The sequence below is a fragment of the Eleutherodactylus coqui genome, chromosome 1, assembly GCF_035609145.1.
Source record: "Eleutherodactylus coqui strain aEleCoq1 chromosome 1, aEleCoq1.hap1, whole genome shotgun sequence".
Classification (NCBI taxonomy): domain Eukaryota; kingdom Metazoa; phylum Chordata; class Amphibia; order Anura; family Eleutherodactylidae; genus Eleutherodactylus; species Eleutherodactylus coqui.
In genome coordinates, this window is record NC_089837.1 from 525,115,012 (window position 1) to 525,135,098 (window position 20,087).

The window sequence follows — 20,087 nt, forward strand, 5'->3', positions numbered from 1 at the left end:
TAAGACGTTCCTGTTGCCTGTAGCAACCAATCACAGCACAGCTTTCATTTGTCAAGTGGCTGAGGTAAAATGAAAGCTGCACTGTGATTGGTTGCTATAGGCAACAAGAACTTCTTATGGCAGAGTTCTACTAAATGAGGCCCAAACAGTTTGATTTTGACGTCGTCGTTGCTAGGAGGATATGAGACATAATGGCCGCCAACGGGGACAGGGGAGTGTTTTGTGTCCTTCATTTTCCCATCTACCAGTCTGTTATTAGTGTCATTTTCGAACAATGTGTAGTGAAGCTCCGCCCAGTTCCACAGCGGTCCTCCGATTATAAGGAAAGCGGTTGCATCTATAAGTGAAAATCACCCAGCCGTCCACCAGTAAGCGTGGAAACAGCGGAGCGTCCGTGGAGGGCCACATAAAGTCCACAGAAATCCATGTCAGAGCGGGCAGAGAATCGGACGTCCCGCTGCCGACCGTGTGGAAGATTCTGCGCAAACATTTACAAAGTTTTCCAACCGACTGCAGTTGTTAACGGCCGTCTTCAGTATGTGGGGAAAGGAAAACCAACCTGTCTATATGTAGCCACCGGCGACTCCCCCGCGGTGAATGTGCTCTGGCTACAACCTGCAGGTAAGTGTGCGCCCCTTCTTCTTCCGTGAGGAAACAATCCCGGGGACCACCAAACAGATGGATCAGTCATGCCGATGGTGACGATAGTGACTTTTTCCTCGGCGTCCACGTTCCCTGGACCTTACGCCTTGTGATTAGAGTCTACACGCCCCCCATACCACCCACCATGATCTGTGGCATCCCAGAAGTCATTGCATCCGTCAGTCGTGATCCGCTACAATGTGTACGGCAGAAACTACAGGCTCCATGTGTGACAAAGGGGGTCATACTGACACCTCTGAGGGGGAAAACATTTTTGATGTTGTGCAACAAAACTTTTTCAGTTTCTGTTTCCATTGATGCCAAATTTCTGTATCTGAGTGTTGTTGACCACTAGACCCCTCTATGACGCAGAGAAGAGACCCCGTTACCAGAGTCTGAGAAAGGCGCATTATTGGGATGCGAGAAGACGGATGGTCGTATCAATGAAATGTCCCCCACCGGCCGTTCTGACCTGACTGTTAGGAGGTGTTGGGACCAGTGAATGTGTGAGGGTACACAAGGTGACCGGGCTCAGGACGCCCCCTACAGACCACCAGTAGAGAGGAGTGTCTGATCGTCCGACAAGCACCAGCAGCTCCAACTATTTCATTGTCCACCAGCCAGGGATAGGGGGCGCCATCTTTACACCCTTGTGTCTGCCGGAACCATTTCCAGGCACTAGGATGAAAGACATTTGGTCTCACGGGCCCCATTACAAGTACGACCTTTGACACCCACTCACAGGGTACTAGAGCCTCCATGTGCCCCATATCACATTTTGTATCTAAGCCAGAGGCTGTAAACAGGGTACTAGAGGCTCCATGCCCACCCGTATCACACCTTGTATCCAAGCTAGAGGTGGTACAACAGGATATTAGAGCCTCCTTGTCCGCCTGTATCACACCTTGTATCCAAGCTACAGGCAGGTACAACAGGGTACGCCGCAGGTTTTGAAGCTGCGCTTTTTCAGCGGAATTTTTCCGGTTTTTCGGTGTGGCCATTACGAGAGAATTCCGCTGGAATTCAACCCGGTGTGAACTCAGCCTAGAGGCCCATTTCGGCACAACGATTATCGCTTAAAATTCGCTCAAAAGCCATCTTTTGAGCGATCATTGTGTCTAAATGCTTGGCAGTGTGCACTTTTCGTGCACTATTCGCTCATCGCTAAAAATCAGTGATGGGCCTTATCAGCACTGCCCGCTGAGTTCTCAGTGGGATACCGCTGATAGTATAGTTTCTGCTGGTATCCGGCTCCGAGAACACAGCAGACGTATGCAGAAGACAGCACTCCAGCCGTTTTCTGCATACCCCGATCGGAGCGCTCAGCTGTATACCAGCTGAGCGCTCCGAGAACACAACAACTGTATACAGAGGACAGCGCTCCAGCTGTCTTCTGCATACCCCGCTAGTAGTGCTCAGCTGTATACCAGCTGAGCCCTCCGAGAACACAGCAGCTGTATACAGAAGACTGCGCTCCAGCTGTCTTCTGCATACAGCGGGAGCCTTCATTTACACATTAATAAGCTCTTAAGTAGCTAATTAATTACTTAAGAGCTTATGCAAAGTGAACGCTCAAAACTGTCACTCAAACTGCCGTTTGAGCGAAGTTTGAGCGATCATCTTGTCGTGTAAATGCACATAACGATTATTGCTCAAAAGATTGCTTTTGAACGATCGCTGTGTCTAAATGGGCCTTTAGTAACAACCCCATTGCCGTTTTACGTCCTAGCTAAGTGGGCTTTAATCCTCAGGAATGTAAAAACATGCTGAGGATTAAAGGCATGTGGGGGCTGTCATGGGGGGGGGGCTAGTTAGAGTTTCAGCTAATCCATGAGGGCAGCTGAAACTACTCACCCCCGTATTCCGCAATATCCTACGACGATCTGCTCCGAAGAGGATCTCCGTTCGTCTTTTGCACATGTGCGCCAAAGGAAAAATGGCGACGCATGTGCACAGAAAGGCTCGTGCCCCGATAGATTTAAAATCCCTCTGCTCACGGACAGAATTTTTTTTTCTCCTCTAAATTGCATTAACTCCTGAAAATAAACTGTGGGGTCAAAATACTCCTGACCCCCTCAGTGAATATATTAAGGGGTGTAGTTTTTAAAATGGGGTCATTTGTGGGGGTAGCTATCATTCTGACACCTATGAGCCATTGTAATCTTGGCTTGGTGCAGGAAAACAAAATGTTGGTCTCCAGTGTTCTGGCAGGCTTGCTTGCAGTTCTTAGCACCAATAGAACAATTGCTTGCTGGTAACGGGGTTTGTAAACTTGCCTTCAGCAAGCGATTGCTGTGATTGGTTCTCGAGCACAGCGGCTCAGCCAATCAGAATGGCTGTGATTGGTTCATCGAGCGCTGCAGTGATTGGCTGAGCCGCGGTGCTCGAGAGCCAAGCAGAGAAATTGCTTGCTGGAGGTGAGGTTTACAAACCCCATTACCAGCAAGTGATGTTCTGTCGGCGCCGAGAACTGAAAGCAAGCCTGCCGGAACGCCGCAGAGCAGTGGGAGGGATCTGGACGGCGGCTGCTTGGTAAGTATTGCTTTTCTTTTTTCACGTAGTGTAGCTAGGACTTATTTTCAGGGTAGGGCTTATATTTCAAACTCACACCCTCCCCCATACCTTAAAATCAGGGCAGGGCTTAATTTAGGATAAACATGGTAGTATACAATGCTCAAATAAAACTAACATACAATAAGCAAATTACACCATCATATAGAGAGTTCAAATATCACCACCACACAGTACTCCAAGAATGCCAACTGTACCCATCTAGTACCACCATCATGTAATCAACGTCCCCATGTTTAAAGCATTCTAGAACCAGTGATGTGCAACCTCTAAAACTGCTATATAATTAACTTTCTAAGTGTTCAGGAGCCTTACCAAGTCCTCTATGGCGCCACCTTCAGCAGGGGTAGCTGATGTGTCATGTGCCTAAGACCCAGGGAGATTAATTAATATGGTGCAGAGTGCTCCCTCTAGAGGTTATGTGTTATATAGCTCCATGAGAGGTCATCTCCAGACACTTTCAACCTTTCCTTATTTCTGTTGACAAATTTGCAAAACTCGAAGACTTCTGTGACCTGCAAGACACTCAACGACAAAACAAGGCGGGCATTTAAAGGGGTAGCTACATTTAAAGGGACAGGCACACTTTTGGCTCTCACAGCTTGACTTGTTTTTGTGTTGGACTGATCAGTGCTGACCTCGTACACAATGCAGGCGTCAGGACACGGGGCTGTCAGCAATTTCTGACACAAAAGATTTTTATTTGGATTAACCCTTCACTAAACACAGCTACAATAATGGTCCCCAGACATAAAGGAGGCATTGTAATATCTCGCCTCAACCTCATAAACTGGCAGAGAGATGTAGTCCTCTATACCCTCAGACAGTTCCATAGACTCCCCAGTCGCTGTCCGAAGGCCTCATCTATTCATCACAGATTTTAATTGTAGATTTTTTTAACTTGACTTTTGAACTTTTGATTTTTATAACTTTTTATCTATGTGGTGAAGTTTGTCCACACGCTACTGATCACATGACCGTCCGCAAATGAAGAGTAACGGTCCAAATGAATTGGCGAAATTCTGTCATGTAAAAGATCAACGGGAGGATTATTATCAATGGTGATGAAAGATGCTTGTTCTGCCCCATTTTTTAAAGCCTTACCCTTTTTTGGAAATGCACCATTTGGACCATAAAAAGGTCAAAAAAGTCCCCAATTTTTGCAATTATCAGTCATAAATTGGTTGATTTTTTTCATCAAAAAGAGGGTCTAGAGGCTTACCCCTGGTGTTGGAGGATGCTAGCTCAGCCGCCTTCCTTTGCCAAGTCCTGCCCACGTTTAGAAAAGTCCTATACAGGGTGCAAAAAGGTCAAAAAGTTGCAAATTATTATGCCAGAATTCTGCTGCAACTTGTTTAATAAACTGCTGTTACCATTACCTCCATCGTCTTTTTTGAAGCCCCGCCCACTTTTAGAAACATACTATTTAGAACATGAAACGATTAAAAGTCCCCTATTTTTGCAATTGTTGGTCATTAATTGCTTACCTTTTTTACCCAAAAGAGGGACTGGAGGTGTTGAAGCATGCATGCACTGCCCCTATTTTGCTAAGCCCCGCCCACTTTTAGAAACATACTATTTGGAACATGAAACGATTAAAAGTCTCCTATTTTTGCGAATGGCAGTCATTAATTGCTTACATTTTTTCACCCAAAAGAGGGACTGGAGGCTTACGGATGGTGTTGGAGGATGCATGCACTGCCCCTATTTTGCTAAGCCCTGTCCACTTTTTAGAAAAGTCCCATGCGGGTGCAAAAACACCAAAAGGTTGCACATTTTTGTACAACCAGCATACTACATTTGACAGATGCCTGAGCAATCGGTGCAGCAGAATGGGAAAGCTACATACATAGTTTCTGGCGTCATTTATGGTAAATCCCAACAGCCCAAAGATGCTCCACCGACTTTTTGCTAAGCCCTGCCTAATTTTACAAAAAGTAGTGTGCCAAGGGCAAAAAGTTGCAAACCTTGTGCCAAAACATCTTGACTTTTTATGCTAGAATTCTGCTGCTACTTCTTTGATAAATTCCCCCAATTTGGATCGTATTTATTATGCAACTTACACCGTGTTTTTTTGCGAAATTTCGTAAATGTGACGTGTGACGAATGTGCACTAAAATGTGCAAATTTTCTGTTCACTCGTCAAAATGAGAAAAAGATCAGATACGTGGGTGTGGTCGCCACGGAAACCTCGTTTGTGCCTCATTTAATTAATGACGAATTAATTATATTGAAGTAATACAATGTCGCACATTTCTGGTATTCATCGGCCGTAGACATTGATTTGATTTTCTTCTGTCTTGAAAGATCAAAATGCGCCTATTACAGAGTTAGGCTCAAATCACTCCAACGGCCTCCTTTACTTGGCATCAAAAAGATCAGTCTTAGTAAATGTGATCGGGGGAGTTTATCAAATACATCCTGATAGGAGATAATGGCGCTAATTGCATCTGATTTATCCCAATGCAGGGCGCTGTGGTGTGATAAATTTTGCGCAACTCATTAGATATGTTAGACAAGATCCTTTCCTTTTTGCCACCCCATGGCTGATGTAGTTTAGATAAAAGGGCACATGCCATCCATAAATTTGGCACATTGTGCAAATCCTCTAAGCCATGGCTCTTGACACTTAAAAATGTTGAAGGTGTGAAAAAAAGGTTTGGTGAAAACAATGGGGGAAATTTATTAACTCACTTTGCTACAGAATTACAGCAATAAAAAGTCAAGTTCTTGGAGCAAAAAACTCTGACTCTTTGCCGTCCTTTTTAAGTGACGAGGGTTTAGTGAGTGGGATATGGAAAATCTATTATAGTTTATGCCAGAATGTGACGGAAATTACAGGGCAAATCTACACCAGCTTGAGATCCTGGATGGCTGCCCTTACATCCTTCTGTAAGATGTTCTGATCCACCTTATGATTCATTGTTCTCTTAATGATCACAAAATGTCAAGACCCTGGAGAGCAAAGAGTCCTAAAACACAATGCTCCCCCCACTATAGTCCCCAAACCATAATGCTTCATAAACACCCCCCAAACCATGATGCCCCCTCCCCCATAGCTTTCAAACCATGATGCTTCCCCACTATAGCCCAACACCATAATGCTCCATCAACAACAGCCCATAAACCATAATGCTTCCTCCTGCTCCAAACCATGATGTTATCTCCACCATAGGCCCAAACCATGATGTCCCCTCTACCTGAGCCCCAAAACATGATATCCCTTCTACCATAGCCCAAACCATGATGCATCCTCCTCCATAGCCCCAAACCATGATGTTCCCTCCACTATAGCCCCATACAAACCATGATACACTATAAAGACCATGATACATTCTCCACCATAACCTCAAACCACGATGCCATCTCCACGATAGCCAAAAACTATGATGCCATCTCTACCAAATCCCCAAACCATAATGCTTCCTCCACTATAGCCCCAAGTAATGATGCTACCTTCACCATGGCCCCAAATCATGATACTGCTTCCACCAGGCTTTCAGTTGGATGAGGTTTTGGTTTTGGTGTGCAGTGTTTTTCTTCTTCCACACATAGCATCGTGCTAAAAAGTTCTACTTTTACCTCATCCGTCCATTTCCCAAAAGCATTCTCATATGGTCTCATGTAAGCTTTAGATGGGCTGCAATGTTTTTACAGCATGAGTGGCTTCCTTTGTGGTGTCCTACCATGATCACCATTCTTGGTCAGTGTTTCTCTAATAGAGGACACATGGTCAGAGGTCTCTGCAATCAATAGAGTCTTCTGAAGGTCCTCTACTGTTCCTCTTGGGTTCTTTCTCCTCTCCTTCAGAACTTTCCACTATGGAGTGATATAACAGGACGCTCTTGGAGAGTAGAACAGTCCTGAATGTTCTCCATTTGTACATAATAACTGTGGAGTGATATACACCCAGATCTTTAGCTTTTGCAGCCTTTTCCAGCTTGATGCATCTCTAGAACACAACTTCTGAGGTATTTGAACAGTTGCTTACATTGAGGCGCAGCTCACACTGACTAATCATTACTGAGAACAGAACCATCAAATTAATTCAATGAATTCAGGTCTCTCGGTCTAGATGAATTACATTCTAGGAAACTAAAGTAAGCAGCAGAGGTAATTGCTGAACCACTTGCCATAAACTTTGAAAATTCCTGGAGAACGGGAGAAGTCCCAGAAAATTGGAAAAGGAGAAATGTTGTCTCCATCTCCCAAAAAGGGAAAAAGGTGGATCCAGGAAACTACAGACCTGTGAGCCTGACTTCTACACTGGAAAAGATCTAGGAATAAAGAATTAAACAGCATGCGTGCAAGTACTTGGATGAGAATGGAGTAATTAACCAGAGCCAGCATGGGTTTCTAACAAACAAGTCATGCCAGACGAATCTAATTTCTTTCTATGAGACAACCACCGACTGGGTTGATCAGAGACATGCGGTGGCTATAGAATAGCTTGACTTTAGTAAAGCATTTGACAAAGTATCTCATACCAAACTTATTGAAAAAAATGACCAAATATGGGATTGACAAGGTAACTGTTAGGTGGATTCAGAACTGGCAGAGTGATCGTACTCAAAGAATGGTCATAAATGGCTGCACATCCAAGTGGAAGAATGTATCAAGTGGGGAACCACAAGGCTCTGTCCTGGGCCCAGTGCTGGTCAACATTTTTATAAATGATCTGGAGGACGGAATTGAGGGGACACTGATCAAATTTGCCGACGACACAAAACTAGGAGGGATAGCTAACACTAGGGAAGTTAGAGTATTCAAAAAGATCTAGAAAAGCTTGTACAGTGGGCGGCGACTAACAGAATGGTATTTAACAAGGAGAAATGCAAAGTCCTACATCTGGGCAGGCAAAATGAAGAAAGCACATACAGAATGGGAGGAATTGGGCTAAGCAGCAGCACATGTGAAAAAGACTTGGGTATACTAATAGATCATAGACTGAACATGAGTCAACAATGTGATGCAGCAGCCAATAAGGCAAACACAATTCTGGGATGTATTAAGAAAAGCATAGAGTCTAGATCACGTGCGGTAATTACCCCCCTCCATGCTTCCTTAGTCAGACCTCATCCGGAATACTGTGTTCAGTTCTGGGCACCACACTTTAAAAAAGACATAGACAAACTGGAGCAAGTTCAGAGAAGAGTTACCAAGATGGTGAGCGGTCTGCAAATCATGTCCTATGAGGAACAGTTAAAGCATCTGGGAATGTTCAGCTTGCAGAAGAGAAGGCTGAGAGGAGACTTAATAGCTGTCTACAAATATCTGAAGGGCTGTCACAGTGATGCTGCCCCCACCATCCTCACTGTAGTCTGGGGGTCTTCTGGTGGTCCGCAATGTTGGCTTTACGCCAAACATACCTTTTGAAATTCTGGCCAACAAGTTCCTCCTCGGTCTCCTCAGACAGAACACTCCTAAAAGAGACGAAATGTATATGGGGGACCCCAGAATCCCTGTAAGTAGTGTCAGCGGAGTGCTGACTGCTAGTTATCAGGAGTGTAAATGTGATTGGCTGATTCTAAACACAACCACACCCCCGAATATAAGAGGGCGTGAACACTTATGCAACCACATTATTATAGTTATTTTTCCACCCTAAAAGATTTCAATTTGTTCTCCAATGGAATCGCACAGACAGCGGGTCACATGGAAGGCGGAAAGAAAACAGGAAATGATTCAACTTTTTTAACATGACAAAAAAATTCTGACATCTTAACGTGGGGGGGGGGGGGTAGACTTTTATATACAGTGTAATGTAACAGTTCATAAGCTTTGGTTCTGCTAAAAAATGTTACAAAAATTGCAATACTTACTTCTTAACTCCAGGTGTCACTGCTGCATACTGTCTGCGCAAACAACCAGTCTTGCTGTGAAAACCCAAATGTTCACCTTCAATACCGAATGTAACACAAGATAAGTAATGTATGTACACAGTGACTCCACCAGCAGAATAGTGAGTGCAGCTCTGGAGTATAATACAGGATGTAACTCAGGATCAGTAATGTATGTACACAGTGACCCCACCAGCAGAATAGTGAGTGCAGCTCTGGAGTATAATACAGGATGTAACTCAGGATCAGTAATGTATGTACACAGTGACTCCACCAGCAGAATAGTGAGTGCAGCTCTGGTGTATAATACAGGATGGAACTCAGGAGCAGTACAGGATAAGTAATGTATGTACACAGTGACTCCACCAGCAGAATAGTGAGTACAGCTCTGGGGTATAATACGGGATGTAACTCAGGATCAGTACAGGATAAGTAATGTATGTACAGTGACTCCTCCAGCAGAATAGTGAACGCAGCTCTGGAGTATAATACAGGATGTAACTCAGGATCAGTACAGGATAAGTAATGTATGTACACAGTGACTCCACCAGCAGAATAGTGAGTACAGCTCTGGAGTATAATACAAGATGTAACTCAGGATCAGTACAGGATAAGTAATGTATGTACACAGTGTCCACCAGCAGAATAGTGAGCGCAGCTCTGGAGTATAATACAGGATGTAACTCAGGATTAGTACAGGATAAGTAATGTATGTACACAGTGACTCCACCAGCTGAATAGTGAGTGCAGCTCTGGAGTATAATACGGGATGTAACTCAGGATCAGTACAGGATAAGTAATGTATGTACACAGTGACTCCACCAGCAGAATAGTGAGTGCAGCTCTGGAGTATAATACAGGATGGAACTCAGGAGCAGTACAGGATAAGTAATGTATGTACACAGTGACTCCACCAGCAGAATAGTGAGTGCAGCTCTGGAGTATAATACGGGATGTAACTCAGGATCAGTACAGGATAAGTAATGTATGTACACAGTGACTCCACCAGCAGAATAGTGAGTGCAGCTCTGGAGTATAATACAGGATATAACTCAGGATCAGTACAGGATAAGTAATGTATGTACACAATGACTCCACCAGCAGAATAGTGAGTACAGCTTTGGAGTGCCATACAGGATGTAACTCAGGAGCAGTACAGGATAAGTAATGTATGTACACAGTGACTCCACCTGCAGAATAGTGAGTACAGCTCTGGAGTATAATACAGGATGTAACTCAGGATCAGTACAGGATAAGTAATGTATGTACACAGTAACTCCACCAGCAGAATAGTGAGTACAGCTCTGGAGTATAATACAGGATGTAACTCAGGATCAGTACAGGATAAGTAATGTATGTACACAGTGACTCGAGCAGCAGAATAGTGAGTGCAGCTCTGGAGTATAATACTGGATGTAATTTAGGATCAGTACAGGATAAGTAATGTATGTACACAGTGACTCCACCAGCGGAATAGTGAGTGCAGCTCTGGAGTATAATACAGGGTGTAACTCAGGAGCAGTACAGGATAAGTAATGTATGTATACAGTGACTCCACTGGATGTAACTCAGGATCACTACCATACAAGTAATGTATAGTAGGTACCAGTGACATTAAATACACTCTATCTATGTGTAAACTTTCAGCACAATCCCCTCCCCCGCTGTGCAGATTAGTCTTGGCTGGGCCAGTATGTATTTCCAGTAAGGGCTGATAAGAAATTGCCATGTGCCACTTGGGAGACAACATAGTTACAAGGAGTCGGAGCTCGTCATCAGCATTCCGTACACTGGCCCCATACGCTGATTGTAGTTGGCGGATCCGGCTGCCATGAGATCCACAATCATCGCTCTTACATTTTAAGCAATCTCTGATGTCTTATTGCTACAATTTCTCCCTCTCCAAGCAGGAGTGGCTGATAATAGACTGCGGAGCTGATGGAAGGTGTATGTCTCTTCCCTCCATGACGGTATCACCCACAGCAGCCTGCATCCCGTCAACGGACTGACAGCACTTCTCTCAGTAGTCCTGATGGCCTAGAGGTATGAAGCCACCATCACACAGGCAGTAGACGCTGCGCAAATACCGCAGCATTTACATTACATGTGGAGGGACTTCAGGAACGAGTGAAGACACGAGGCTCTTAATTTACTGACGTGTGTGAAGTAGTAAATCTATGGCGCTCGATGCTGTAGAAAATAGGGACGTAATATGGACAGAAAATATGTCTATGTGAATGGGCCCTTATTTCCTATGGGAAATCACGCAGTCCAATGCCGGTGGGTGCTGGAATGATGGCGTCACCCGTGACAAACTCATCGCCTGTTCAAATGTTTATTGGGCATCCCCATGCCGGAGGGGTCCAGAAGTGGCCCAGCGCTGCCCTGGCCTTGGCTACATGCGTCCCTCTGGGAGGGAGCGTGGTAAGTGCCGCCATGACAAGCCAGCATCTTGCCCTCCCAGCTCCACTGCGTATGCCATGTGTCCGGGGTCACCCTACGGGACGCTGCATTCAGAGATGCGATTTTCTCGCCAATCACAATGAACTTGCAATGAACATCGTTATTTCATCAGTCCGAGTTTGTAGAAGCGATATCGCGCTCGCCAGGGTGGATGCCCACGTTTAAGGCTCGCTCCCGGGCATTTTCGAATGCTTCAGCGCTGCGATTTTGTGGACCGGACTATGCCTTTTTGCACACGTCTTGGCGTATTTTACTGCACTTTTTCCACTCGCAGAGCGTGTTCAAACGAGACGCTCCGATTGGAATGACTAATTAGTTCCAGATGTGTTCTGTTTCCAGCATAATTATGCAGCATATTACGCACCTCGGCACGCATTTTCACCCCCCCCCCCCCCCGCCCCCCATTGACTTTTACGGTTACTTTGGGTGCGCAAATGTGCTGAAAAATAGAGCATGCTGCGTTTATTTTTTTGCACAACCGAAATGTGCGCGCAAAATACCGAAATGTGAATGAACCCATTCTTTGCGTATTGAGCATGCACATATGCCCGTGCGAAGGACCTCAGTCAATGGGGCTAATTCACATACGCAGAAGCCAACTTGTATTTCGCGTCACTTTTTTTTTCACAGGGGGGATTTCAAATCCGTGCATGGGAAAAAATTGCGCAATATATAGACTACGGCGGAGATTTCAATTGCCATCCAGTAAACCCTTTCTTGATGCGGATTAGCACAGATTTGCGCAGAAGCTGCGTGGAATTGTCCGGCTTCCACATCATCGCCGTGGCAGTATCCGCCGTGGGATAACACACAAGGAGCAGAGTTCCTCTTTAGCTCCACAAGCACCGCAGGAAAATCGTACTCGGGCTATGCGGTCGCACTCCAGGCAAGGAAAGGGTTACAGCTATTCGCCTGTGCTGTGTAGGAGAAGAGACTGGCACATTCCATCTGAGTGCACAAATAGGGGAGGAGGGGGCACTTCCTGTATGCAGGCTGCACTGGAGCCTCTACTGCAGGGCTGCATGATACTGGTGTGTGATACTCTGTATCCTGAGGACCCGCAGGGGTGCATGTGACCCCCCAGGCCTCACTTTATGGAGGGGAGCACAAACTTCTGCAGCACATGACTCCCCCCTCTGCGCAGACGATGGTGCACACAAATTCCTGGACTCGCTGCAGCCTCTGAAATTTAGACTGGAGGAAAGATTTGAAGGGTAAGGAGCAGGCGCTCTCCTCTGTTCTTTGTATTTTCTTCGCAGGGGACAATGCAAACTTTGAACCTGAACAGAAGAAGCTGATTCGTTGCTGTTTTTGCATTTCAAATTTCCAATTTTGGGCACAATTTGCGAAAATTTCCAGGATTTCTGCTGATTTCAGTCAATTGATTTGCAACATTTTTTGCATTTTTCTTTTTTGGAAGACTCGGATTCCATCTATGATCTGCAGCCGATCATCGCGCCTCCTCCGACTATAGACCTGAACTACAGTAAGGAGAAAGTTTTTTTTCTTTGTTTTTCCCCAGAGTTTGTAAATTTTTTTTTTTTTTAAAGGTACGGAAGCGAAAAGAGAGCGAGGCCTTTTTTAATTCATCCCTGTACAAGTCCCCCTCCTTCTCTCTCCTATGTCAGGAGTATGAGGCAGGCTCCAGGTTGCAAAATATTTAGCAATCCGCAGTCTCCCACCCCCCCCTGTGATGCGGGTCCCCCTTGCAAAGGAGAGATGACATCATGACGGCGAAGTGGGGGGTGCATTTGCATGAAAGAGTTTTTAAAAGTTACAAACTTTTGGGGGGGCTGATATTAAGTTGCAGCAAACAATTAATTTTTAGAAATCTTCATTTTCCTAGAAATATTTTTTTGATTCAAACTTGTAATTTTGTGCAAAAACTTTTTTGCAAAATTCTCGTGTTTTTGTTTCTTTTTTTTCTTTGCCATCACATTAATAGTTAATGACCTAGGGCCAACAGGACAGGTGAGGAAGCAGAGGTGTTTATTTTGACAGTTGACATGTGGTGATGTCATTGTCTACGGCGCTGTGACATCAATAGCCCCTAGGGGGTGTACAGTGAGGTTAACAAGAAGTACATTGCTAGAAGTGAGCTTGTCTATGGAGCTTACAATCTAATAGCCTAGTGTTGTAAATGTATAGGTTACGTTCTATGGATATCGATTTCTCCTACCTACGTTACTTCCAGAGCTAAAGGGGTTGTATCGGAATTTCAGGTTCACAGGATAGGGGATAACTTGGTCATCGTGGGGGTCCCATCGTTAAGACCCCTTGTTGATCTCAAGTACGGGACACCTATATCCCGCTGCCCTGTCGCTTCTTCCTACATAATGACATCACTGTAAATGGTGCACTGGCGGCACATACACAGTCAGAGCTCCACGAACTTCAAGGGTCAATGGGGCTGACGCAAATACCCAAGCGGATGGCGCTCCATTATCTCGACAGTCGCATTGAAAGTTAACGGCGTGCTGGTGCACTTGCGCGACAAGCACTGCTTGCAGTCCGCCTCACTTCGGGTAGGTGCAGTAATCCCGCAGTGAGGCGGATGGCGCTTCAGGAGTCCCGTTCTTGAGATAAGCGGGGGTCTTAGCGGTGAGACCCCCACCGATCAGCAAGTTCTCTCCCATCCCCCTTTAAGCTAGGGCTACACGGCGACTTAGGCTGCGACACGCGATTGCTGTCTAGCTCTGCAACTGCGCTCTTTCATTGGTGTAGCCGCGACCTGTGGATTGCACAAAATCCGCGCCGAGCAGCTCGCAGTGACGCCAACTTGCGAGTTTGGCAGTTTTTGTGATCTGTGGCTCACAGTTGTGGCAACTTGCAAGTCACACCGCGATCCCATTGACTGCAATGAGAGTGCGATTCCGCAACGATCTGCGGTCACGGCCAAAGTCGTTGTTTAGCTCTTGCCTTGATGTTCGCAGCTTGTTGGGTCTAGAAGTCCCACAATGTTTCTTCATATCCTCTACACTATCTGGAATAACAATAACCTTCCACGGATCAAAATTCGTTCATTTGTTAAAATTTTGAGATTCTCCTTTTTTCTTTCTTTTTTTTTTTCTTGAATTTTTTTTTTTTTTTTTTTGTTTTTGAACTACTTTTTCTTTCAGGCTGAAAAAAACGAACCTTCATTATAGAGGGGAAACTGTAATGCAGCTGTTGTCCAGCAGGGGGAGCTAAAATTCAAGTTTTTGTAAAGTATAAAAATAGGTCGACGAAAATCCATTGTGCTTTTCGTTTGTCCAAAAAATGAAAAGTTAGTCTTTTTACCTTTTCGGATTTTCAGTAAATGCCTAGGAATTTTGACTGCTTTGCCTTAAAGGGGATGTCCCGATTACACTACAGGGGGCCATGTTGACAATTTCCATATATTACTTGTAACACAATCCCTCTTTTTTTTTTTTTTTTTTTCCAGGGACACGTTGGAAACAAAAAATGTTCCCATACTCTCTCCTCCAACCTCGCCTCTTTTAACCTACGCTGAGCTGGCTGCTGCGGGGTTTTTCTCCCACGTGAAATCAACACACAAGAGACTGGAAAGACCAAAGGATTATTTAACATACAATTTTTTTTTCTTCGTTTTTTTGGGAAATGTGCAAGCCTGGGATACAAGGGGAACGTCAGGGACTTGTCAGCACAATGCAACGCGACGCGGGATGTACATTATTCTAAGTGATCAGCGAGTGATGGCTACGTCTGAAAGCTGGGGCTGTGCCGGAGCCAATCGTGGGTTAAACAGTTGTCAAGGAAACTTTGCGTAAACTTTTTTTTTTCCCCCCATTCTTGTGATTTTTATCTCACCGCTGTAAAACCAACAGGAACTAAAGTGGAATTAATTGCTACAATTGCTAAAAGATGATTTATCGCGGGTCTGCCATGGGCTTTTCGGCTCAATCTTTTGGAAACTCAGACGGAATACTTTAGGATCGGAGAAGTTGGCTTCTTCTAGATGGATTACACATTTGAATGTATTTTAACTTATTTCTCAAAGACTTTTTGTTTTTGCCGTTGAACTTTTTTCTGGAAGTTCACAGTAAAAGTGACCTCCCCTCCCCAACCTTCTCCTTGGGTTGTGTTTCCTTTAAACAATGGCTGAGAGAGATGCCGAGAGAAAAGTTCGTATATACCGGAGCGTGTCTTTTAAAAAACTGGGAAACTGGAATGCAAAAGCTTTTAGTGAAGAGGGAGGCACGGAACTGCCCGGGAAAGGAGATGTCACCCAACCCACATGTCAAAAAACACATCGTCCCCCTGCCAGATCCCTCAGCTTAACTAGGAAGGTGTCCAAGATCTCTGCAGCCAGCAAAGACCAGAATATCCCATCGGTCCGGCAGCTTTCACAGCGGTTTTCGCCCCAGCAGAAGGACGATGGGGCTGTGAGTGACGATGAAAACTTAAGGCGTGCGGATCATCGCTTTCAGGCTGGATCTTGGGAAGGCAACAGTACAAACGATCCTTCTCAGGACAGTCGACAAGACTTTATAAACCCTACCGGGAGCGATGGCCTGTCCCTGGCACTGCCAGGTAAGTCGCATGATTTTCATAGCCCAAGGGAATCTCCGAGCTCAGGGATCTCACTAGAAGAAGTGAACACTTTCTGTAGTTTTCTACATCAGCCAGATAACCGGGAACTGTTTGTGACAGAAGGGACTAACTGGCCTAGTGTTACTGAGATGAGAAAACTTTTTGGAGAAAGCACTAGGAAGACTCCATCTAGGACGTCTTCATTTCCCGATTGTGAAGAACCAAGGCTCTCGGGCCAGCCAGGGTCTCATTTAAGGGAGATGTCAGGAATGGAGCAGCAAAGACTTTGCCCTGTAGAAACCGCAATTGACAAAGGCTTTAACCATTACACCAAAGAGCAGCCTTCGGGCCCTGCACACTGGCCCAAAAATACATCATCCAAGTTGGAAAGTAACTATTGCAGTGCACTGTCAGAGAGTAAAACAGAACATACTGTGTGTTTGGATACAAAAGAGCACCGTATTATTAACACTGGTCCCAAACCTCAGCCTCCTCCCCCTCCGCCAAGAAGCTGTATCCCGTTTGGCCTGAAAGCACACACCCTTTCATCTGGTCTACCTAAACAAGAGGCAAGGCAGCAATCACTTAGTTTACATTCCTGGCATAGTTTAGGCAAACCACAGACAGCCCCTAATAATGTCAGACTCAAAGACAGCTACAGCATCGATGAACTGCAAAGAAACACCTTACTGCCCATCTTGGCTAATAAAAATAGGTCCCAGGAAACCTCATCAGGAAGCGAAGAGGAAGGTGAGCTCGATGTCCTCAGGGAAAGTCTCAGGAAACATTCTGTTAAGAAGGAAAATCACTCTGTAGTATGTAACAATAAAGACTCTGATGGAGACGGGCACAACCTATTAGTCAATGCAGCAAGTGTCTTGGGCCAAGGTACCAACCTGTCGGACTTCATGGTACAGAAATGGGATGCACAGTCTACATTGTTACCAAGCGGTCTAATTCCTACAGTCAGGTCCGATACTTCTTTTCTAGAACCAATTCCTTCTGCTAATGTCTCAACCACTGCTCCTCATGAAATGCCCAAACACTTCCGAAATGCTTCCGAAACAGTAACTCAAGGTCAGCTGGCTTCCGTGTCTCCCATGCCCACTGTGTCTAGAGTTTCAAAAGTTAACATTCCACCTTTTATGCCTAGCCCCAGTGGCTCTAGAAGCAGCAGCAGATATTCAAGCACTGAAACCCTTAAAGATGATGACCACTTCAATACTTATTATGCTGGACAAGCACGTAACTTCCAGGGAGGTTTAAACGCTCACCGATCGCCAAGTTTTGGCCAACATGAAGGTATGTCACGACCATCAGTCCGTCCTAGGTCAAAAATGCCATCTACTGTTGTCAAACTGAAAAATGAAGGCGTTAACGACGGTCTACCTTGTGATCTTGAAAGTGAGGATGCTAAGCAAAAGAAATCGTTGTCAAACCCAGATATAACATCGGATACTCTTAACTTACTGACTTACTTAAAATCAGACTTTTCAGACTTAAAACTGAAAAACAGGGGAACCAGCGACAAGGAAGGAGCCGGCTCCAGGCTTGAGGCCTGCCAAGAATCTTCTGGGCAGCAAAGTTTGATTGGCCGAGGTAGACTTGTGGGACACAACCGACTGCAACGAGGTAGTCGTCCAACATTAAAGGACTTGACAGCTACATTACGACGTACAAAATCTTTCACGTATTCCGACAAACTGGGATCCCGCCGTGTATCCACACACAGTTCCATGAAGCAGAGTTCGTCAGAACTCATGCTGGCCACCCCATCCACTAGCGATGGCATTTTTTTACATATGGAAGCTGCTAATAATGTGGTAGAAAACTATAATGAACCAGAGGCAATGCATGACCAATACGTTCTTGAAGCCAGGCAAGTATTTGAGAAAATCAAGCAGATAGGGTCTCAAGATGACTATAACTTTGATCAAGAAGTGATTGAACATCTCAAAAGTGAAAACAGGCCTGACGTGTCTTACATAAATGTCGACGAAGATGGTGATGGCAAATGTGCATCCAGGAAAATATCTGACTTATCTGGGCATGAGTCTAGCTTGACTGATGAAGGCATTGTTACTGAGGTAGACCCTGCACCTTGTACTTCCTATCGAGACCTTGGTCAGAAACTTAAAGTTTGGAAATCAACTGAAACTTCCATGGAAGAAAATGAATTTTTGCATGCCCAAAATGGAGACTATCACACAATTCAATCTCATACTGGTAATTCGGAAGGCACTCCATACTCTGACACTTCCCATGTGGCAAACAGTCAGGGACCTATGGATGCTCCACCAACACCTGGAACTGTTAGACGAAGAAGGAAATTTCCATCTCTTGGTAATAGTGGGACAGACTCTAGTAGTGGGAGCAATGGTGAGTCTGGGAGTGAGACCTATAGATCTCTGAGCGATCCAATGCCTCATCGGAGGTACTCTATCACCGAAGATGCTAAAAACTTCTCTATGGATAGTAACCTCCTTGGATCTTTAAATTCAAAGTCCGGGATCTCTGATTCTTCAGCTACGGCTCTGTCTGAATGCACTGGTAGTGCCGCAAGTGTTCTTTCTTTCAGTAGTGATGGGGTTAAGGATTACAACACTGTCATTCAAAATATAGTAAGTCAACCTGGAGCTCTTGATAAAGTAATCGATGAAAAGGGCAACGGTAAGACCATTAAGAAAAAGTCATTTAGTGATCCAAGTCGTCGTGGAGAATTGTCTCCGGCTGGCCTAGATGATGCCAACGAGCCTTCCAAAGAGTTGGAACAATCCATCTTGGCATCTACCAGTGAACCCATACTGTCAGAGCAAAGGGTTGAGTTGGAAGAAATGGATGAGATAGAGGAGGAGGCAAAGTTTCACACGCAACCAGAGAATCTACCATCTGATGTGGAAGAAAATGGTTTGGAGGGAAATCAAAGTTTAAGTTTCGACCCAAACCTTGTAAACGTCCTATCTCCCAGGGTGGTTAGACGCAGCTTTAAAAAGCGCACAAACAGGATAGGTAGCCATGATAGCAACAAAGAAGGTGAGGAACCAAAGGACTCGCTTGCAAAAAGCAAGCAAGGAAGCAAACATGTACGACATACAAGTGAACCAGCAACCTTTATACCCATCTCTCCTCCCGAATGCAAAGTGTTAGCCCATGGTGGTGCCCATTTGACAAACGTGGAGTCTACAAGGCCTCACATCAAACAGTATCCAGTTTTAATAAGTCCCTTAGAGGATGTGTCCAAGCAAGTTCCTGCCAATGCTGGTAATGCTACTAACTTCATCCCTGTGGATTTGCCTAGAACAGCACCAAGTACTCCAACCACAACCGAACCAAAACCATTGAAGGTTTCCAAGCCAGTTGAAGAAACCGTTAACAGAAACAAGCCCAACGTGGTGAGTACAAGCAATTGTTGACTTTTTTTTAACTGCTTATTCTTGCATCTTTGTCTTTTTTTTTTTTTAGTAATGTTGATGGTGCCTAATGTATTTGGTGTCTGTTCCAACTTGTTGTAGATTAGCAGATGATGACCTATGTTCTAGGAGCTGTTATGGATGCGGTTTAGTACTTCCAGGGCTGTACTTATCATATGGCCACCTGTCTAGCTCTACACTGTTTTAGTAGGCAACATAACACGAACAGGTTCATCATCACAACTTGGGCCTTCTACTACAGAACCATAACCCCTCCATGTGCTGCCATTCGGTGACTCCATATGGTATCACAATGGAGGGATATTTTACCCAAGACTAAATAGGGAAATTTACTTCTACTGCTGTATAAAAAGCAGGTCTAAGTATAGAACGCGCAAGAGTGAAGTGTGGCAATATTTATTAAGAGTCGTACACCTCTTAAAAAAATGTAGAACCTCTCTGGCCAGTCTATGCACCACTATCGTTTCTGTCAGTTTCTGGAGCCAGGTGCCCTTTTCCTAAGTCCTGCCCACTTTATGAAGCATGGCGATCAGGGTTCAAAAAGTTGCAACTTTATGCATGAGTACAGCTTGCCAACTTGCACAATTTTTGTTTTTATGAAATTGGA

The 20,087-nt window shown here is 44.9% G+C and overlaps 1 protein-coding gene across 2 annotated transcripts in view; it reads left to right on the forward strand.

Annotated features, from left to right (window-relative positions):
• Positions 1–12,710: 12,710 nt before the first annotated feature.
• ARHGEF17 (Rho guanine nucleotide exchange factor 17) overlaps positions 12,711–20,087 on the forward strand; it is a 208,515-nt gene continuing 201,138 nt past the window's right edge. Inside the window, exons 1-2 of one of the 2 annotated variants that reach the window (XM_066588323.1) lie at positions 12,711–12,730; positions 14,941–19,441. In XM_066588323.1, coding sequence (XP_066444420.1) covers positions 15,614–19,441 — 3,828 coding nt within the window. In that variant the 5' untranslated portion in view covers positions 12,711–12,730; positions 14,941–15,613. Of the gene's footprint in view, positions 12,731–12,893; positions 13,003–14,940; positions 19,442–20,087 lie in introns of those variants that run through there. The other variant, XM_066588322.1, reaches the window with a different exon arrangement.